The sequence below is a fragment of the Alosa sapidissima genome, chromosome 3 (assembly GCF_018492685.1).
Source record: "Alosa sapidissima isolate fAloSap1 chromosome 3, fAloSap1.pri, whole genome shotgun sequence".
In the NCBI taxonomy this organism is placed as follows: Eukaryota; Metazoa; Chordata; class Actinopteri; order Clupeiformes; family Clupeidae; genus Alosa; species Alosa sapidissima.
The window spans coordinates 34,308,803-34,329,835 of NC_055959.1; the positions used below are offsets into that span (position 1 = coordinate 34,308,803).

The 21,033-nt window shown below is 44.3% G+C and overlaps 2 protein-coding genes across 2 annotated transcripts; one reads left to right on the forward strand and one right to left on the reverse strand.

Moving 5' to 3' along the window:
* Window positions 1-3,845: 3,845 nt before the first annotated feature.
* tut1 (terminal uridylyl transferase 1, U6 snRNA-specific) lies at window positions 3,846-14,163 on the reverse strand. Its single transcript, XM_042085235.1, has 10 exons — window positions 13,804-14,163; window positions 13,322-13,512; window positions 12,878-13,084; window positions 12,428-12,542; window positions 11,194-11,321; window positions 10,434-10,660; window positions 9,428-9,537; window positions 6,904-7,026; window positions 6,269-6,361; window positions 3,846-5,820 (listed from the first exon to the last, which is right to left on the reverse strand). The coding sequence occupies exons 1-10, from the start codon at window positions 13,877-13,879 to the stop codon at window positions 4,622-4,624; spliced, it is 2,469 nt and encodes an 822-aa protein (XP_041941169.1). The 5' UTR covers window positions 13,880-14,163; the 3' UTR covers window positions 3,846-4,621.
* A 1,640-nt stretch (window positions 14,164-15,803) lies between these two features.
* Window positions 15,804-20,806, forward strand: si:ch211-207i20.2 (uncharacterized protein LOC568537 homolog). The gene is made up of 5 exons (XM_042085240.1): window positions 15,804-16,177; window positions 17,521-17,689; window positions 17,939-17,994; window positions 18,141-18,240; window positions 18,571-20,806. The coding sequence occupies exons 1-5, from the start codon at window positions 15,986-15,988 to the stop codon at window positions 19,602-19,604; spliced, it is 1,551 nt and encodes a 516-aa protein (XP_041941174.1). The 5' UTR covers window positions 15,804-15,985; the 3' UTR covers window positions 19,605-20,806.
* The last annotated feature ends 227 nt before the right edge of the window (window positions 20,807-21,033 follow it).

A 21,033-nucleotide genomic window follows, 5' to 3' on the forward strand; every position in this document is an offset into this window, starting at 1 on the left:
AAGTGTAGCGTTACCCACAATCCGCCAATGACAATCACATGAAATATGTTCCGGACCAACATCAAATGAATGTCAGTTTGATGAATAAGCTTACTGTATATTTAATTGTAGCATTTCAACCTTAATTACAAAATGTAAAATAAAAAAGATAATAATGTCCAGTCCACCTCCTACACTTTGGGAAACACTGGTATAAAGATAAAAGGGGAAAAAAAACCCTCAAAGCCCGAGCAGTCACATGGCCTAATCTCTATCTATCTTCTAACAGTAGTAAAATAGCTTTGTAGTCTCAGAAGTTCTGTGTGTTCCTCAGGTAAAGGCTGTGGATGGGCTAAGTTGGTCGTGAGTCCTGGCCTGATAACACTCCCATATGCACACTGATGGCTGCAGGCATAAATCAGCTCTGTTTCTGCTACTTTACGACGTCACCTGAAATCAATGGGTATTTTACCAAAGGATCAATATCCACTTTCATCTGACACTTTGACAAGCTGCGCAGCTGAACAGAGAGATATTTACCCTCTTTGTGACAGACCATCCTGCGCTAGCCGAGGAGCCAATTAAGTGTGTTTGATCCGATCCTCGACTTTGATGTGGACTTGGAGGGTTTGTGGTGGTTAACACGTGTGATCTAAAACACTCTTCAGGGCACAGGAGCAGCCACGGACAGGCAGATTAAATAGCTCAATCAGGAAGCAAACTATGCACCTCATATTACAGTTTTTATCAGTAGCTTTGGTGCATTTCTCAAATCATCATTAATATTTGCAGTAAGTATATAAATATAAAAATAAATATACAACAGTAAGTGCATTTTCCTCAAAACAATTTCTGTAAACTGTACCACAATGGATTACCTGCAAAAGCAAAAGCTTACTTTTTGCCTCATGAGCCAATATGTATGCCAAGCAACATGTCAGTGTTATCCAAATGGAAAGTTCCAGTGACACTGTTATGAACAAGATGGCCAAAGGGCTTAGCTGTGTAATGCACCTCACCATCTCACCACAGGGGTCCCCCAGGGCTCAGTGCTGGGCCCCCTTCTCTTTGCTATCTATACCACCTTCTTGGGACAGATTATCTGTTCGCATAGCTTCTAATACCACTGCTATGCAGACGACACATAGCTCTATCTGTCCTTTCCACCTGATGACCCCTTGGTTTCAGAATGGATCTCGGACTGCCTCTCAGACATAGCTACATGGATGAAGGCACACCCAGGCACAGTGTTGTTCCTCGTTGGTGGAACACACTGCCAGTTCCTACAAGGGCAGGGACATCCCTCTCCATTTTCAAAAAACTGCTGAAGACCCAGCTCTTTAGAGAACATCTCCTCTCATAGCACCACTTACAACAAGTCTTGTTGATCCTAGCACTTACCACCCGTCTTGAACTGACACTCAACTGTTTAAAGACAGCACTCACTGATACACTTATTCTTACTGTACTCTATCGTTTTTAAATTGTCCTAAAATTGTTGAGAAAATTACTTTAAAACTTAACAGTTACCATGTTGTTAGTCGCTTTGGTTAAAAATGCGTCAGCCAAATGTAATGTAATGTAATATGACAGTTAACTATTTTTTCTAACAGTAAAAAGTTACACTTAGGTGACTGTGGAGGATCAGACAGGATTCATATTTACTATACAGCAGGTATTTCTGAATAAAAGCATATGCGAATATGTTCGAATATGAATATGTGATTAAGCCTAGTCCTGGACTAGTAGTGATTAAACCTAGTCCTGGACTAGTAGTGATTAAGCCTAGTCTTGGACTAGTAGTGATTAAGATTAATCTTGGACTAGTATGAAGCCTAGCCCTTACTAGTTTTGTGTTCCCGGTCAAAAATGACCGCTGCATTATAACTTGTTATAAATCCGTAGTAGCACACATATTATCATCTAATGTTTTGATAGACCTTTGCATCAACTTGGGTTCTATTGGATATTTTTGTACTTCCATTTGCTATTTATGGCCTGCAGGCCTCACTGATCTGAGCTCATGCAAGTCAGAAAGGGGAATTTTCTATTTGGGAAAGGTTCCAGTGGGGGCTGGCATATAAGCAAAGAGGGGGAGTGAGGGTGTGTTTGTGTGTGTGTGTGTTTTAATGTACAGAAGCACATATACAGTCCATCTGATCAATACATTTGTGACTGGACCCAATTTTATACATTGACCATTTTCTCACCCATTCACTTCTAATGGCCGGTCATTTTTGATCGGAAATACACATGGGTGTTCTGAAGTTAAATAAAACACTCAAATTGTTATAAAAATCAAAATTTGTTTTGTGTGTTCAGATGTCCTGTGTTAACAAAGTAAAGAAGCCTCATGGTAGTCAGAATAAGTTAACAATATTTTTGAGAGAAAATAATTGTCAATTGGTCACATTTGACCGCGAACAGGAGGGCTAGTCCTGTAGTAGTAGTAGTAGTAGTAGCTAGTAGTAACTTCAATGGAAATTTCCACTGAATAATAATTTAGTGCAGGCCCAGACTAGGCGTCATTCATGTACTGCTACTTAAAAACGGCAGAAAGCCGCTCTCATTTAGCATGGGGACTACTCATGTGGAAACACACTCCTGGTCACGCCGTGGCCATCTAGAGCTGTGTGAAACAAGAAGAGATGGGTAACATTAATCAAAGCGCTTAATTACTGGGCTTCCCTGAGCGGCACTAATAAAGCTGTGCGTCTCTGCACATAATTACAGCCATTTGTCTTTCTCATTCTAGATGTAAGTGTGTGTGTGCGTTTGTGTGTAGTGATGAAATCTGGAGCCATGAAGCTTAATTATCCCTCTTTTCACCTCAGGTGGACATTTCACTTCCCAAATCCATCATCTGGGGTGTCTAATAATTTGAGCTGCTTTAGATTGCGACCACACTTGACCACAACACTAGACCACAGATCATACACCTATATGACCAGGTAGAAACCACTGACTGTATACTGCGTGTGTGTGTGTGTATACATACAGACTATTGCTGAAACTTGTTAGCTGGACCAATCACAGGCAGGCACAAATTACCTGAAGCACAAAGACAAACACTCTTATTGTATCTGTGATGGGAACACCTCTATATTTATGAGACGCAATAGCCTAAAGATAATGCGCCTTTATTGTAGGCTAGAGTTCACGAGGTGGAAAACGAGAGGAAATAATAGCGTTTAAAATATCAATTTAAATTGTAACCTAATATAATGTGCTGTAGTGTGTTTTAAATCCGAAATATTAAGGAATGTGAGGAGGTTGCTAATGCTATTAACTTTAAAGAGTGCATCTACAATCGGAAATATCTACAGCCTATGACGCAAATTGAATAGCCATGTCCGGTATACGGATGTCTGCTTTAGTTGACAGCACGGTAACTAGATTTTAATCAGTCAAACTGAAGAGCTGGTGTCCGTTAATGTTTGTGCAAAAAGGCTGATTCATGTCCCTTGCATTTTGCAACTGCGAGGTCCATGGCAGGCACCCCACAGAAATGTTTCATTTTGTGAGTGAGATGCACGCTGTCCCCTCTGCGATGCGTTCGCCCCCCAGTTTCAGAGCTATAAACGCAAAATTGCACATAGGGCCGTGACAGTAGTTAACAAACTAGATCCTAATACTAATAGTATAAGTTAGGCCTATTACACAACATAAATTCTGCTGGCGACCCAAATAAATTCTCCTGAGACCCACCCGTGGGTCGCGACCCAGTCTTTGGGAACCAATTATTTAGAGGACTGCAATTTGTTGTGAAAATAAATTCAGTCCAGTACGCTTTAAGCTGTAAGAAAACACACACACACACACACACACACACACACACACACACACAAAGAGTTCAGGCCCAGCTGTCGGTGATCAACAGGTTTAATGCCTGCACTGATTACAAAGACACAACTTTACACAAATGGCAAAGTTCCCATTCATCCCTCACATGGAACTGAAAACATCAGCACAACAGCATACTCTGGATCAGGTCAGCACAGTAGCGTACTCTGGATCAGGTCAGCACAGTAGGGTACTCTGGATCAGGACTCTGGATCAGGTTAGCACAGTAGCGTACTCTGGATCAGGTCAGCACAGTAGGGTACTCTGGATCAGGACTCTGGATCAGGTCAGCACAGTAGCGTACTCTGGATCAGGACTCTGGATCAGGTCAGTACAGTAGTGTACTCTGGATCAGGACTCTGGATCAGGTCAGCACAGTCGCGTACTCTGGTTACGATGTGGCCGACGAGATCCCGGCAGTCCTTAAATTGGATCACTGTCCAGAATACACCGATCCGAGAGGACCTGATCCTAACCATTTCACCATCAAAACAAGAGCCAATAAAACAAAGATAATAACCATGTCACAGGGAATATTAGGGCCAAACTCCACATCAGATACTACAGAAAAAGAAAGGAATGACAATTGCTGATGAAAAAAAATTAAAAAAAAACAAAAACAAAAAAAAAACACATGCAACATTCATAAAAAAATAAAATATTTAGTATTAGGAAACTGGAGTCTATATACACAGCATCAGCGCAGTCCAATATCTGATTTGACAGGAAAAACACAAGCGTTCTAATAAAATAGATTATTACTTTCTCAAAACAAAGTGTATTATGTTAACCTTCCTTCCTACTTCCCCAGAAATGCCTCCGTGGTCTTGGGCAGGAAGATCTCCAGGAAGTGGAAGAAGTCCTGGAAGTGTCCCTTCTGGTCACACAGCGGCGTGAAGCGCAACACCGCCCTGGTGTTCTCACTTCCGCCGACCACCTGCGCCCCCACCTTAAACGCCACCAGGTCGTGGGGGTCGGGCTCTTTGGCCGTGATGTGGCGCGTGACCTGCAGCTCCATCTCCACACCGCCCCCGTCTGGCTGGGAGGCCTCGGCGCTGCCGCCCCCAGTGACCCCGCGGGCCTTCAGGAGGTCTCGGCGCACCTTGCGGCGCCCGGCCCACACGGGGTGCCGTTGCAGCCAGCACCAGGAGGCCGAGGGCGCCGGCTCCGCACCCTCGTCTTCCTCCTCGTCCTCCGCCGCGCACAGCTTCTGCCTCTTCTCCTGCGGCGAGACGGGCGAGGTCTCGGCGGACGCAAACGGACGCTTCTGCCCCGCCTGCGGGGACACCACGCCGCCGGACGAGCAGGAGGGAGCGGCCACACCCTCCGTCTGGTCGTGACCACCGACCTCCTCGGGCTCCTTGGCCGTGTCCATGGCGACGGCGTCGGACGACGTGGATGTGTCCATTTGCCCTTCAAACTCCTCCTCCTGGGCGGGGCTGCAGCCGAGCACTTCCTGGAACACCGTTTCCACGGCGAGGCGCACCATGGCGAACCACTGCTCCCTGAAGCGCTCGCCCGCCGTGCCCAGCCGCCGCTGCACCGCGTCGGGCAGAGCGGCCAGTCGGAAGGGCAGGCTGAGCTCCAGATGCCGCTCCTTGCCCTCGCCCTGGCCCTGTCTGCCCCCGGCCCCGGCCCCGGTGGGGCAGCGGGGGGCAAAGAGGCGCACCAGGCCCCAGGACTTGCCCTTGCTGGACTTGCGCTGGTACTGCAGGCTGCGGCAGTACTTCTCGGCGTCGGCGCACTCGCGCTGGAAGCTCTTGTGCGTGCGCTCGCTCAGGTTGCCCGCCACGTTGTGCCGCAGCTCGAAGGGGTCCAGCACGGTCATGGGGCCCAGCCGGGGTCCCGCGGGGGGGTCGGGGCGGCGGGGGGCCGAGCTGGGCGGCTCGGAGGGCAGGAAGTTGGTGATGGGCACGGGGCGAGCCTCACGCACGGACAACACAGAGGCCGAGAAATCAAACGTAGCGTAGAAGGAGAAGAAGGCAGCCAGTAGAGTGCCTGAGAGAGAGAGAGAGAGAAAGGGAGGGGGAGAAAGAGAGAGAGAGAAAGGGAGGGGGAGAAAGAGAGAGAGAGAGAGAGAGAGAGAGAGAGAGAGAGAGAGAGAGAGAGAGAAAGAAAGAAAGAAAGACAGACAGAGAGAGGGGGGGGAGCGAGAGAGGGACAGAAAAAGACAGACAGAGAGAGGGGTGTGTGAGAGAGAGAGGGGAGAAAATAAAAAAAAAAATGAAATAAAAACTCAACATGATTACAATAATAATATGGTGATAACAACCCCGTGTCTCTTTTGAGTGCAAATGAAGGGCTGTTTATTTTTCCATATGAAATAGCTGAAAAAACAGAAATGTGGAAGTAGAAATAGGATATTAACCTACTCTGAAGCTAAGGCCAAGCTCCTGCTAGAGGTTTTGAGTTTGTAATTTAAGACAGGCAATCTGCTGGTACTCACAGAGGTCCTCTGTGTTCTTACTGGGGGGAACAGCAATGGGCTGACTGGGAAAGGTGCAGTCCCAGCCTTCAATAACACACTCCTCTTCTTCACCTACACACACACACACACCACAGGTAAATACAGACAGAAAGGTGCAGTCTCAGCCTTCAATAACACACTCCTCTTCTTCACCTACACACACACACACACACACACACACACACACACACACACACAGCACAGGTAAATACAGACAGAAAGGTGCAGTCCCAGTCTTCAATCACACACTCCTCTTTTTTACCTGCACACACACACACACACACACACAGCACAGGTAAATACAGACAGAAAGGTGCAGTCCCAGCCTTCAATCACACACTCCTCTTCTTCATCTGCACAAGCGCGCACACACACACACAGCACAGGTAAATACAGACCGACAGACCGAACACATAGGCAGGTCCACATATGAACAGACTCATACACACATATACAGTATCATCAGACAGACATGTTGTATTAATTGGAGAACACAAATACGATACTAACATGCCAACTTCTGGTCACTCAGAAGCTAATACTACCCCCCCCCCCCCCTCCCCCAACACAAATACTATACTAAGATGATAACATTCTAACCCCTGGTCACTCACAGGCCATGTTCTTTAGCTGGTCCACAGAGGGCAGGACTGGAGGGTCTCTGTTCTGCAGGAAGAACATGACCATCAGCGTCAGGGCGTAATTATTCAGCAACGGCCCGCCACCAAAGGGATTACCTGCAACACACACACACACACACACACACACACACACACACACACACACACACACGAAAGGCAGTCAGGTAACTAGCCTGACACCATAATGCAGCAGAAGGGACGTAATATTGATTATAAGGTAACAACCAGTATGATGAACTTTAAAGTCGAATACTGGTATTACTTTGTAATAATGTGCTACATAAAACTGTATAGTCTGTTGACTTGTTTAACATCTTTATAAACAAACACAATGTCTGAAAAGATGTATAGATCGCTGTGACGGCCATCAGGCCTTGGCTGTCATTTTTTTGTCTGCTCCCCTAGACGCATGTTGGGAAATACATCAGCTTCTTTTTACGGCCAGAGAACATTTTGACCAGTTCACACAAGAGGATTGTCTCCGGTAAAACGCTGAGTATTAGAGCAGAGATGGACGTAGCCCTGTTGAGTATTAGAGCAGATGGACGTACATGTAGCCCTGTTGAGTATTAGAGCAGATGGACATACATGTAGCCCTGTTGAGTATTAGAGCAGATGGACATACATGTAGCCCTGTTGAGTATTAGAGCAGATGGACATACATGTAGCCCTGTTGAGTATTAGAGCAGATGGACATACATGTAGCCCTGTTGAGTATTAGAGCAGATGGACGTACATGTAGCCCTGTTGAGTATTAGAGCAGATGGACATACATGTAGCCCTGTTGAGTATTAGAGCAGATGGACGTACATGTAGCCCTGTTGAGTATTAGAGCAGATGGACATACATGTAGCCCTGTTGAGTATTAGAGCAGATGGACGTACATGTAGCCCTGTTGAGTATTAGAGCAGATGGACATACATGTAGCCCTGTTGAGTATTAGAGCAGATGGACGTACATGTAGCCCTGTTGAGTATTAGAGCAGATGGACATACATGTAGCCCTGTTGAGTATTAGAGTAGATAGTGTTGCACGGTGTATCGATACTAAAAAGGTAAATAATAAAATAATTCAGTGGAAATGCATGGATTCCAGTTTCTTCCAGTAGCAGCAACTGGAATCCATGCATTTCCATGAAATTATTTTTGGAATCTGATCCCTTATCATACCTGTTCATTCTTACTAGTCGCTCGACTTATCGTGACTAAATTCAAGATGGCTGCAAACGCTAAACTTCGTGAAGATACTGTCTGTATAAATCGTCTTGTAAGTAAACTACCAGTGCTTTTTCAAAGTTCTCAATGTGTCGTTTTAAATGTCAGGGCCCTCGGAAGTCTACCAATGAAGTGTGGAGATACATTGAGCCTCGTAAATGGTGTAAAACAGTGATTTATTTGCATGGCTAGCCCGATGCCGAAGCACCACCATTGAAAAAGCTGTTGGTAGCATCGGCTAACTAGCGCCAGATTTTGGAGTGCAGGGGACAAGCCGAGATGGGCTATGAGACATACGTTCACACTCGGTATCATGTTTCAACACACTTTAGGTCAATATCACACCGGAATTCTCCTTTAATGCCTTAATTAAAACATATGAGGAAAAAGCCAACCTTTAAGGACACCAATTTTCTTTGTGAATGAATAATGTATTGTAAATAAATAAATGTGTGTAAGTAAATGTGTGTGTCTGTGTGTACCCTGTTCTTCCAGTGTGTGTGTGTGTGTGTGTGTGTGTGTGTGTGTGTGTGAGTGTGTACTCTGTTGGGGACACTGTTCTTCTCGTGTGTGTGTGTGTGTGTGTAACCTGTTGGGGACACAGGTCTTCCAGTGTGTGTGTGTGTGTGTGAGTGTGTACTCTGTTGGGGACACTGTTCTTCGTGTGTGTGTGTGTGTGTGTACTCTGTTGGGGACACTGTTCTTCGTGTGTGTGTGTGTGTGTGTGTGTGTGTGTGTGTGTGTGTGTGTGTGTAACCTGTTGGGGACACAGTTTTTCCAGTGTGTGTGTGTGTGTGTGTGTGTGTGTGTGTGTGTGTGTGTGTGTGTGTGTGTACTCTGTTGGGGACACTGTTCTTCTCGTGTGTGTGTGTGTGTGTGTGTGTAACCTGTTGGGGACACAGGTCTTCCAGTGTGTGTGTGTGTGAGTGTGTACTCTGTTGGGGACACTGTTCTTCGTGTGTGTGTGTGTGTGTGTGTGTGTAACCTGTTGGGGACACAGTTTTTCCAGTGTGTGTGTGTGTGTGTGTGTGTGTGTGTACACTGTTCTTCCAGAGTGTGCGGACATTCACTCCTCTTTCCTTCTTCCCATGTGCCTTTGGCCTGCTAAACTTTGTTATTATAACTACACAGAACATAGTGATCATCATTCATTTAACATATGATTATCATAATAATGCATTTCTGTTTCTGTTCAAAGCAATAGTTGATGTGTATCAACAGTAGCCCATTCTAATGATAAGCAGCTCTGTGCTACCACCTAGTGGCTATAGAGAGAAACGCACCAGCCAGCTGCTTCTGTTTAGCCCAGAAGCGGACGGTGAAGACCAGGGGTCGCAGCCTGGAGTCCAGCTCGGAGCACAGCTGCAGGAAGCGGGTGTTCCTCAGCGCCAGCCTGGGGCAGGAGGAGAGGACAGAGGAGAGGGGTCAGACACACACACACACTGGAGCTTAGTAAAGGGAGACTTCAGACCAAATTTACAGTTCAGGCGACAAATGACGCTCAACAAAATGGGTCTCTGTTAGGGTGTTGCAGAACTTGACGCATACATAAATAAAATTGGTATCAACTTAACCCTTAGGCAGGGTTAACCCTTAGCCAGGTTGATGGAATACCCCCCTGGCTGTTTTATTTGTTAATATAAATAACCATATGGAACAGAGTGGGATTCAGCAATCCTACGCCATGCAAAAGTAGTTAACTTCACTAAGTCAACATTTCGAAAGAAATATAAGTTGAAGAATATTCTTGTTAGCATGCGGAGACTGCTAACAAGAAGTTATTATGTAAACAGAGTGGACATGAGATGAACACCAGTAGGGTGTCATGACCACCGTTGCTTCAATCAAACTGTGCTGTGCAGTCCAGTTCTTTACAAGACATCCAGATTCACATGATTATGCATTATGTGCATGTGTGATATTATGTGTGTGTATTATGTGCATTGCTCACACCTGTTCACATGATTATGTGTGTGTGTTGTGTTATGTGCATTATGTGCATGTGTGATTTTATGTCTGTGTGTATTATGTGCATGTGTGATTTTGTGTGTGTGTGTTATGTGCATTGCTCCCACCTGTTCAGATTCACATGATTATATGTGTGTGTGTGATATTATGTGTGTGTTATGTGCATGTGTGATATTGTGTGTATGTGTGTGTGTTATGTGCATTGCTCCCACCTGTTCACATGATTATGTGTGTGTGTTATCTGCATTATGTGCATGTGTGATATTATGTATTATATGTGTGTGTGTGTGTGTGTGTGTGTGTTATGTGCATGGCTCCCACCTGTTCTTGATGCTGATGTCCCCGTGCAGGTTCAGGTTGCGATGGCTGAACTTGACGACGGGCAGTCTAGCAGTGGGCAGCGCCTGCACCTTGTGAACGCCAGGGACACACTTTCTCAGGACGGCCGCGACCAGCTCCAGCACCTCGGCAGGTGTTGCCGTGGTCAGGTCGATGTCAGACAGGATGGAGTCTTCAGAGCGCCCGTCCTCCGACTGACCCTCTCCGCTCTGAAAGCGGGACCAGACGGGTGTGGGTCTCAATTTGCCATTTTCATTTTGATCTTTGATGACTGTATGTCTTGTCATGGGCATATAACTGTAAACTAATAACAGTTCCCAAATCCTGTGTTGTGACAGAATACTGTCGGCCACTGCACCACAGTCACAACATGTAAACGACACTAGATATGAGTCGTGCACCTTTCTCTCAACATCTGCTCTGACAGTTGAATGAGGGCCAGTAATTGTGTTGTGGTAAGAGAACTGGGCTTCCAAGTGGAGGCCAGAAAGTTGAGAGATTGATTCCTGAGCAAGACACCTAAGCCCAAGTTGCTTCAGGGAGGATTGTCTCCAAGTCGCTGTAGATAAGAGCGACCGCTACATGCATAAATGGTAAATAGAAATTCCACTGAACAGTCCAAACCCTTGACTGTATAGAACAGTCTATGGACCAAACCCAATGGTCAACTGTCTGACTGAATATACAAACATTACAAATATTGTACACAAACAAACACAAAAACACTTTGATCCAGACATACCGGTTCTGATGCGGTCTTGGACCTGGCCTGAAAGGTTCTAGTTTTCTCCAGGTCCAGAAACAGGTCCATATCACAGGAGTGAACCCCAAAAGTGTTGACGGTCGAACCAAAAGGGACAATCTCACAATCTGAAAGACAACAGCAGCAGTCAATACGCTCAAATGACAAAGAGATACCAAAGATTTCCCATAGTGCTTCAGGGTAACAGACACAGTCATAGAGCCTTCCGTTCCCACATTCCCACAACCCTGATGTCTTAAAGGAATTATCCGGAGTAAAATGCACTTTAGATCAATTTACGGATGATTGGGAGTACATACGTTGAGTTGACATCCAAATCATGTCATTCGGATGTGTTTTGAGAAAGTTCGATTTTACTGTTTTTAGTCAAAACTCGTTAGCCTGGACGTGACCGAGGCATGTCATTTCGCCGCTACAAAACGCTTTTTTTATACCTCTTCTACAGTTCCAAACAACAGTAAGTGTGGAGTAAAACGCTCTGGAAATTCACAATTTCGTCATTTAAAAAAAAAAACATAGTCCAGTATTTCTTTCGAAATTGAAATGAAGTTGTATGGACTGGACTATGTTCTTTTTTTTTTTTTTTTTTTTTTTTAAACGGCGACGAAATTGTGAATTTCCAGAGCGTGTTACTCCACACTCGGCAATCGACTCCTACGGACTTTCCCCTGAAGATGGCAGCAAAGATGGCAACATTTCCGGAAAGGTACTGGCTTGATGAAATTCATTCTGGACTCTCTATCCGACCACATAAAGACCTCGGGATACTTCGGTTTGGCTTTAGGGACCCTCTACTCACTACCACGTAAGTGTAATGTTCTTTGGAACTGTAAAAGAGGTATAAAAATAGAGTTTTGTAGCAGCGAAAATGACATGCCTCTGTCACTTCCAGGCTAACGAGTTTTGACTAAAAACGGTAAAATCGAACTTTCTCAAAACACATCCGAATGACATGATTTTGATGTCAACTCAACGTATGTACTCCCAATCATCCGTAAATTGATCTAAAGTGCATTTTACTCCGGATAATTCATTTAAAGTTCACATTCCAACAACCCTGATATCTTAAAGAAATGACTGTTAATTTTACTGTACAAACAGTCATAATAGCCAGCAGCACCACTGTATAGGTCATTTATGGATGGAATGAGTACACAAGTGGGATCATCAATAGAGCCAGAGTGTGTGTGTGTGAGTGTGTTTAATGGCTAACCTGGGAGGAACTCCGTGAAGACCTCCTGCAGCAGCTTGACCAGGAGCTCGCGGCCGTTCCGCTCATTCTCATTCAGCTGGAAACTCTCTACAACTCTCAGCATCTGTTCATTTACCTGACACACACACACACACACACACACACAGTCATTACCAGATCACAACGGAGAAGCAGTAGGCTACCATTACCAACTGATCGGTCGACCCAGGTTCGATTTCCAACGTTACGAAGTCTGCTTTGGATAGCGTTTGCAAAGTATCAGTAATCTTTAACCCCTAACAAACTGCTGTAATTGGGGAAGGGGGGGCATGCTTGTGGAGTGTGTGTGTGTTGACGTATGTGTACTCAGTACAAGTGTTTTCTTCATATGAGCAAACACACACAAGTTTTCATTAAAAAAAAAAAGGCTAATGTGAATGTGTGTGTTTGTGTGTGTGTGTGAGCTCTTACCGACGCAGCCCGGCATAGCTCTTGGCTGAGAGCGTCCAGGTTGACCTGTGAATTTTTTCCGTCCTGCTTCTTCTTGAGGACGACCTTGAACTCCTTGCTCTCGCGGGGTTTAATCCGCAGCTTGAGGCCGTTCATGACATGCTCCGTCCGGTGCAGGGCCGCGGCAGTGCTGGCCTGTTCTTCAAACTCCACGATGGCGTACGAGCCCTAGTGTCCAGAGGGGTCACAGGTCAGTTACACACATCACTGAGTTGAGCTAATGTCGAGAGTTTAACAGAGTTCAACATGTGTATTAACACACACACACACACACACACACACACACACACACACACACACACACCACCGAGCGACACCACAGGCTAGAAAGACAGAGCAGGGAGATGCACTTATAATCGAACTAACAGGGTTAGTTCAAGGGGTTCACAAAGTTGAGTGTCTGACCTTCTCCTTGTCCATGATGACATCCTGCACTGGTCCGAACTGTTCGAAGTACTCGATGAGCTGCGTTGACAAGGTGTTTGGTTTGATGCCGCTCACAAATACGCTGTTTTGCACTTGCCTTTTTCGCGTTTCACGTAGTCGGAAGAGGTTCTGGTGCTTACGCCCCTTCACATGAGCGTCTACCGTCGGTTCTGAATGTGACGAAGAAGACAGTAATGACAGCAAGTCCTGAATAGTTTACATAACGTTACTGCTGCATGTTCGCCTTGGCTGCTTTCTAAACACTTTGTTGACAAATCAGAAAATACGCCAGATTGCCAAAGGTTAACGTTAACGTATGCATGCACATCTCTAATAACTAGATTTAGGCGAATTTTGTTTTAAATGCCTATTAAAAGACTATGCATTGACAACGAAACAATGCTTGCTAAACTTCGAAAAAGAAACCTTATAACGTTAGCTAGGCATGAGATATGACTTACCATTTGGTAAATTGACATCGCATAAAGTGCAGCGAAAACCCTTCTGGGTTGTTTGAATGTCTGTGTGAGCTTCCATTTTAAGGTTTCATAGACAAATTGCAAGCTGCCAGCATGTGGCAAGTCAAAACTCCCTCCGAATCGTTGCAGTGTCGTGCTGAAGTCCCGTGTTCTACTTACTTCCGGGCAATACAACAATTCATTTCCTTCGTTCCGCACGTAACTAAACTTAGGCGTAACTAAACTAAGATAGTTTTCTAAAAGTCATTCAATGATTAATCTCGGAAAAGATGTGAATGAACGAAAGATATATGGTAAAATGGTACAGTATTCTCAGAAATGCATGATGCACACAAAATTACATCTCATCCGTGCCTCTTAGGGGCAGTAGATAATTTGTTGCTGTCGTGACGTGATTCCTGTGTAGGGCTTCACTGTTGTCATCTAGGATACATGCACGAGGTTTTAGTTTTAAAAGTCTCCCATTTGTACTGTTTAATATTAGTTATTCACACATATTTGTCCATAAATTCATTGACTGACTGGGCAACAACACCCAATGTGACACAAGTAGAATTAAATTAAATATGCCATTGCGCTGTACGGCCATCAGATGGCGCCATTTCACTGCTTGTTTACATCCGAACAAGGCCCCAAGTGCCAGAGCCGTATATAGAGCAGTGCCATGCTGCCATCTGGTGGCCATGAAATATTTTATGTTGCCCGTTACAGACCACTTATTAGAAAAGAAGCGGCCGTCGAATAATCTTTTAATACATTTGGTTAATTGTGTTTTTTCTTTTTAAACTTCGTTCCTTCATAAATTGTGATGTATCATTAAGTTACGTGTTTGAATGTAATTACTCTGACATTCGATAGATGACATTTGAGCACAGTCTTAGGGGCTGACTGTTTTCATAAGATTTTTCCACATTGCCAATTTCTGACCATAATGTAGTTTATTATCAAAGTGAAATGGTTGCTGGTATAAGTCAGCCGCATTATTTTGTTTTGATGTGTTGAATGGAAATCAATGGGAGCCGTAAGTCTCCGAATAGCAGTGACCAAAGAATATTTCTCAGGATAACATGACAGCGGTCACACAGCCTTTGTAAATGTGAGTTTCTTTTCTTCAGATTAATAGATTTGTGTATAGATCTAACATGTTGGATTTATTTAAAATATTTTTCAAATCTTTCAAATAGACACACAATTGCTGTGTAATGCAGGTCCATGTGTAAATGCATGGTGGAAAGTTGCCATTGTGGGGAAGTAAGGAATATTGTGTATCTGTTCCATATTAATGGTATTGTTTTTGTTTAATGCTTTTAAAATTCTGTTAAGATCGACACCGTTAAGATCGACACAGATCAAGCAACTTTGTCTCTCCTTTCTATAAGTAACAAACATCAAACCTTGTACATAATGGTATGATTTATACAAATCCAAATGGCAGATTTCATCTGACAAAATAAACAGTTATTGCTTTGCTTTATGTGTGGTGCGTATGGGACCAGAATCTGTTTTAGAAACAGGATAATATAAAAATAAATCTTGATTTTAAAGGATAAGGATACATTCTAGGCTACAATTACACTTGATATGTTTTTACAGTTTTGGATTTCTTTAATGAACGTAATGTTGGGCCCCTATAATCAGTAGTAGTTTTACCCCCAGTCTGACACCCCCCCCCCCCCCCCCTTGTCACTTTTTTAATGCAGGACATTCACTTGCAATTATATTTTAAAATGCAGGACACCCAGGTCTAGTAGCAATTAGGCCTAATGCATACATTGTATTTTACTAATACATTTACACAACGGAGGTTCATGGGTAGGCTACACCGTGGCATATTGGCACTGTTAACTGTGCAGACAAATACTAGGGGAAAATATTCGTTTTCAATGGGCCTACTGATACTGAAGCTATGCAGACCAGATGACATATGTTCAGATATTCTCCGAACGTTGTGGGGGCAGTAGAGAACTCAAATTGTCTTAACGTGTTGTTGTCGTGACGTATGTCCGGTATGGCTCCCTATGCAATGTAAAGTAGCTTTGGATCCTAGTGAGTTTGTATTTACTACTTTTACATTGAATTATTTCCCCAATTTAATCTGAGAGGTTATTCATACAAATGTGTCCGTAAATTCACTGACTGACAGGACAAGGAGACCCGACGTAGAATGTCAAACTGTGTCGCGTTGCAGACCCACCTGGCATCCGTCATGGGGACTTTAATTCATGCGGCTATTGCTGAAATGTGCAAACTTGTGGATGAAGGATCCGTGTTCTTATTGAGTCTGGAACTTACAGAGGAACAGAGGGCAGATGAGGAACTAAAGAAAAAGCTGCAACTGGAGAGTGAGATGAGGATGGTACGTGTGTTCTGAGTTTGTTGTACATAGAGGCCCAAATGTCTCGCCGCAGTCTTGGAACATGCCGAGCTGCTTGGAGAATCAGTGTCAGCACGGTTATTTCGCCAATTATTGAGCCAGATTAGCTTAGATTTTTTTTAAAGAAATAGGCCATGCCATGTTTTGATTCCTTGCTGTCACGTGGAGACTACAGTATGGTGTGTGGCGCAAAAATATTGCGTAGACGCGACTGCTGCAGCATTTCGATGGAAGGAAGGCGTATGCAATCAAATGTCTGGCGCATCCACATTAGTTAATGATCGATTGTGTGGTTTCTGCATAGGTTTTCCCCTCTACTCCCTCTTCACTGGATGATACAGACACGTAATTAACTGCATTATTGTTGCAATGCACTACGTTTTACATTTGATAAGTCACCTACACTAACTATAAACATTCTATGAACAAAATGAAGAATTGGTCTGCCTAAAAACAACAATTCAATGCTAAACAAAATAATTATTTCACATACGTCACAGACCACTTGGAGGTGCAAACAATATCGGATTTTTGGTGGATTTGACCATCAATTAACTCTGAAACAGGCACTTGGATAGACAATATAATATAGGAGTGATTAACGTCAAATAGCCCGTTACCAAATTGATAGCCAAGGAGCCAGAAGTGAACTCGCATGGATGGCTATAAAAACTGTGCTTTTATTATACAACTAAACATGACAAAATACTTTTATAATCCTTGAGCCCGCTCCTTACTATGTGATCTCAATGGCGATGTAGGTTTGTTTGCACCTCCAATAGCATGGCATACCTGGTTACCGCCCCAAAACGCCCACAAGTGCCCACAAGTGCCCACAAATGCCCGCAAGTGTGAAAGAATCTCCCGGACTCCTCTCTGCCGGTGTCTTTCCCCTATGACATCAGTCTCCTCCAAATGTTAGTACCTAGCCTCGTTGACACCAGACCTTAGACGCTTCTTAGTTGAGAGTGGGTCTGGAAAAGGTTAATTGACTTACAACTTCCAGCAGGGGCGTAACTAGCAGTGAAATTAAACTTAAATTGGTGCATTAAACTCTTACCAAATTTTAGAAGTGTAGCAGTCTTGTAAACAAATGTTTTAAACGCAATCGTTTACTCAATTCCAAAGAAATACACTCTCATGCCAGATTAGTGATTGTATTTGCGTGCCCTTCTTTTAGGGACATTGGCAAATGGGCTTCAATGGCCGCTTGGCCAGACGGACCTGCAGAGCAAATCCCAAATTTGCCGAAAGTGCGTCTGGGTATTCTCAGGCTAGTTGGTACCTGTTCCTCACCTGATCCGTGTGTCGTTGTGTTTGAATAGACCCAGTTTGCCTCCATTATGGAAGTCCTGGGGAACGAGGCGCTGGGGAAGATCATCAAACTAGTGGACGAAACAAAGTTTCTTCTGGACATGGAGTGCAAGACGTTCCAGGGCAAAAAGGCAAAGCCTCCTGGCTGCTTCTTAAACATCTTGTCAGTTGGTGGGATGGGTAAGGAAATGTCCTACTGGTTCTTCACTGGGGAGGGACTTTGTGACTTCAAGATGGAAAGCTGTCTGTTATAATGTTACTGATCTACTGCAGACATCAGTAGTCATGAATAGACTGTAAAGCATATCTACAGTATCTTACAGTGCAATAACTTGTGGTATTTTCATACTTCTCTAAGTTTCTGTGTTACAGCAAACTGTACTCACAGTTATTCATTCTTCCTTCTCCAATTGCATTGCACTCATTCAGAAGAGGAGCATTCGTACGATGGTGGTGGCCGAAGTGCTGACGTAGGTCCTGAGGAGGTATGGTCACTCATGACGATCGTTTTGTCAGAATACTGGCAGGACAAATGTGTGCAGTGTGTCCTGTTGTGTTTGATTGTGTGTGTGATTGTAGGGATATATTGTGTTATTGTAATTCAACTCAAGTGCGTCTGTTGGTGTTTTAGTCCTTAGATGAGCAGACAGACAGACCTGAATCTCCACTCCTCAAGGCCGTCACCATCAGGGATGAATTTGGCAAGATCGATCTGGCAAAACTTGCAGCTAGTAAGAATGACATTTCTTTTAGTAGAAGACAGTGGTGTTGAGTGTTTATATAGCCCTGATTGGCATTTAGAATCAAACTTTCCAGCTGTCATCCGTGTAATGGTTAAATCATTACAAGTAAACAGGCCGTACAATCCATGCGTAAATTAAGTTAAAAAAAAGAATCTTCATTGTCATCCTGCTTTGACTCTCTCTCTCTCTCTCTCTCTCTCTCTCTCTCTCTCTCTCTCTCTCTCTCTCTCTCTCTCTCTCTCTCTCTCTCTCTCTCTCTCTCTCTCTCTCTCTCTCTCTCTGTGTGTGTGTGTGTTTGCTCCATATCTTCCTGTTCAGGTGTGCTGGACCCTGGCTCCAAAGACGCCCTGTCTGCTGACGAGCAGAGCAGCAGTGACGGCAACGAAAACCTGGAGGGCTTCGCCGGCATCATTAGCAGTTCTGGGAAGAAGATCCTGATTTGCTCAGAGTGCGGGAAAAGTTTCTCCACCATGAGCAAGCTGAAGTCCCACCAGCGCATCCACACGGGCGAGAAGCCCTTCGGTTGCGAGCTGTGCGGCAAAGCCTTCGCCCACAAGCAGAGCCTAAACGTCCATCAGAACATGCACACGGGCAAGAAGCCCTTCACGTGTGATGTCTGTGGCAAGACCTTCAGCAAAGCATCGCATATGAAGACCCATCAGATCATCCACACGGGAGAGAAGCCCTTTTCTTGCCAGGAATGTGGAAAGAAGTTCAACCTGGCCCAAAATCTGGCGCGACACCAGCTTATCCACACAGGGGAGAAAGTGTTCAGCTGCCTGATCTGCCAAAAGAGGTTCACGCGAGCAGTCACACTCAAGAGCCATCAGCTAATCCACACTGGGCAGAAACCCTTCAAGTGCTCCATCTGTAGCAAGAGCTTCCGGCATGCGGTCAATCTGAAAATCCATGAGCGCATTCACATGGATGTACGGCCCTACACCTGCGATCTGTGCGGCAAGGCCTTCCGGCAGTCGGTCAACTTGAAGATCCACAAACGCATCCACACGGGCGAGAAGCCCTTCACCTGCAAGGAGTGCGGCAAGAGCTTCAGCCAGCAGAGCAGCCTGGTCTCGCACAGGCGCACGCACTCGGGGGAGAAGCCCTTCGGCTGCACCTTCTGCGAGAAGCGCTTCAACAACACCAACAGCCTGAAGCTGCACGAGCGCACGCACACGGGCGAAAAGCCGTACAACTGCGAGTTCTGCGGGAAGACCTTCAGCCAGGGCAGTCACCTGCGCACGCACAAGCGGCACGTGCACGCGGGAGGCAAGCAGTACATCTGCGACAAGTGTGGGAAGAGATACTCGGACCCCCGCAACCTAAAGCTCCATAAGTGTGTGTACGCTTGATCCCCTCTCGTCAGCTGTGAGGGTTTGAATTGACAGTAAGCTGTCGTCCTTGACTAATGGAATGCAGTAACGGAAGTAATTTTGCTGGGTGTTTGCACTGTGCATATATAGCCTACATACTTTATTTTGGGACAGAGATTCCCAAGAGGAGGGCCTGTTTAGCCTCACACTGTCATGCTGTATGTAGGCCACTAAAGGCCTATGTCGTTACTGTCCGGTGACTTTGTGATGTCACCAAACCTTTCAACTTAAAAAGGGTAGATTTTTTATTATTTTTATTTAGGTCTACAACAATCTTGGGTAAATTCAGTGAAGTAGTCTAGAGTAAAAATACTCATTATCTCTGAGTTGAAGTACACTGGGAGAGTGTGCATGCTGTTTGAGAATAGAATCAAAAGTTTTCTGTCTTCTGTCTTCCTCTAAACCCACAATGAATCCAAGCATTTGAGTTCAAAATGATTCTCACAGACCCTGTGTGCATTTTATCAAAAATGTTTCATGAGGTAACAGACAGAAACAATTATATAACTCCCAGCTGAGGGCAGGGGGCTCTGGGTCGGAGAAGGATGGACAAACCATGTGGCCTTTCATTCCGGATCTCAACCTTGCAGCAAGTGGGTAGCATGTCATTACAACATACCAAGCAAGAGTAGGATCCCTTCTACCAGAATGTTCTCAGTGGATGGAATTACTTCTTTTGAACTGTTGACAGACACACCAAAATAAGCCAAACAGCCTTTGTTTGTGTGTATTACGAGTTGTTTCAAATGAGAATAGATTGTACATACAGATCTAACATTTTGGGTTTATTTATATTTTTAAAACAAACTTTTTAAGTAATTGAATTGTGGAGTACTGCAGTTCTTGTGTAAATGCATTACCAATGTGAAGTTGTCATCGGAAAATGACAATCCCTATACTACTGTATGAGCATAGGAAATCATTTGAAATGTATTAAGTACTGAAAGCCGATTCATAATGACCCCATTTTCAAGGAACCTGTGGGTTTAAAAAGAGATGTCCGCAGTCTTGTTTTGTGTCGTGCTGAAATCAGCTTCAATCGACCATGGCATTGGCTGCACATTTACATTTTGTTTCAATTCCTTTGTGAAAGTGACCTATGGTAACCTGACAGTGGTAATTTGTGCAAATCCAAATAAAAAAAGCCATCTGTCATAATGATAATAAAATAAAATGAACAGTTTTGAGTGGGTTTAATTATTTTTTGCCAATTGTATTTTATTCAGAAAGACCACAATCTTTGAAAAGTTATGATTTGCTGATCATCTTTAAATCTGTTCAATCTGAGAGTCAAACGAGATTATAATGCAGATACATTAAATAAATGCAGGGAAATCCATTGGAGTATGTAATAATGTTACATAACATACAAATTGTGACCATGCAGAGTTTAAAACATGTTCACAAA

Excerpts from the sequence above, each read along its gene's own strand:
- tut1 (XM_042085235.1), bottom strand. The coding sequence starts at position 13,879 with ATGGAAGCTCACACAGACATTCAAACAACCCAGAAGGGTTTTCGCTGC. Across the intron at positions 13,085-13,321 it reads TCATCATGGACAAGGAGAAG|GGCTCGTACGCCATCGTGGA; the intron begins GTCAGACACTCA and ends TCTGGACACTAG. Across the intron at positions 10,661-11,193 it reads CCAAGACCGCATCAGAACCG|AGCGGAGAGGGTCAGTCGGA; the intron begins GTATGTCTGGAT and ends TCCCGCTTTCAG.
- si:ch211-207i20.2 (XM_042085240.1), top strand. The coding sequence starts at position 15,986 with ATGTCAAACTGTGTCGCGTTGCAGACCCACCTGGCATCCGTCATGGGG. Across the intron at positions 16,178-17,520 it reads TGGAGAGTGAGATGAGGATG|ACCCAGTTTGCCTCCATTAT; the intron begins GTACGTGTGTTC and ends GTGTTTGAATAG. Across the intron at positions 17,690-17,938 it reads CTTGTCAGTTGGTGGGATGG|AAGAGGAGCATTCGTACGAT; the intron begins GTAAGGAAATGT and ends GCACTCATTCAG.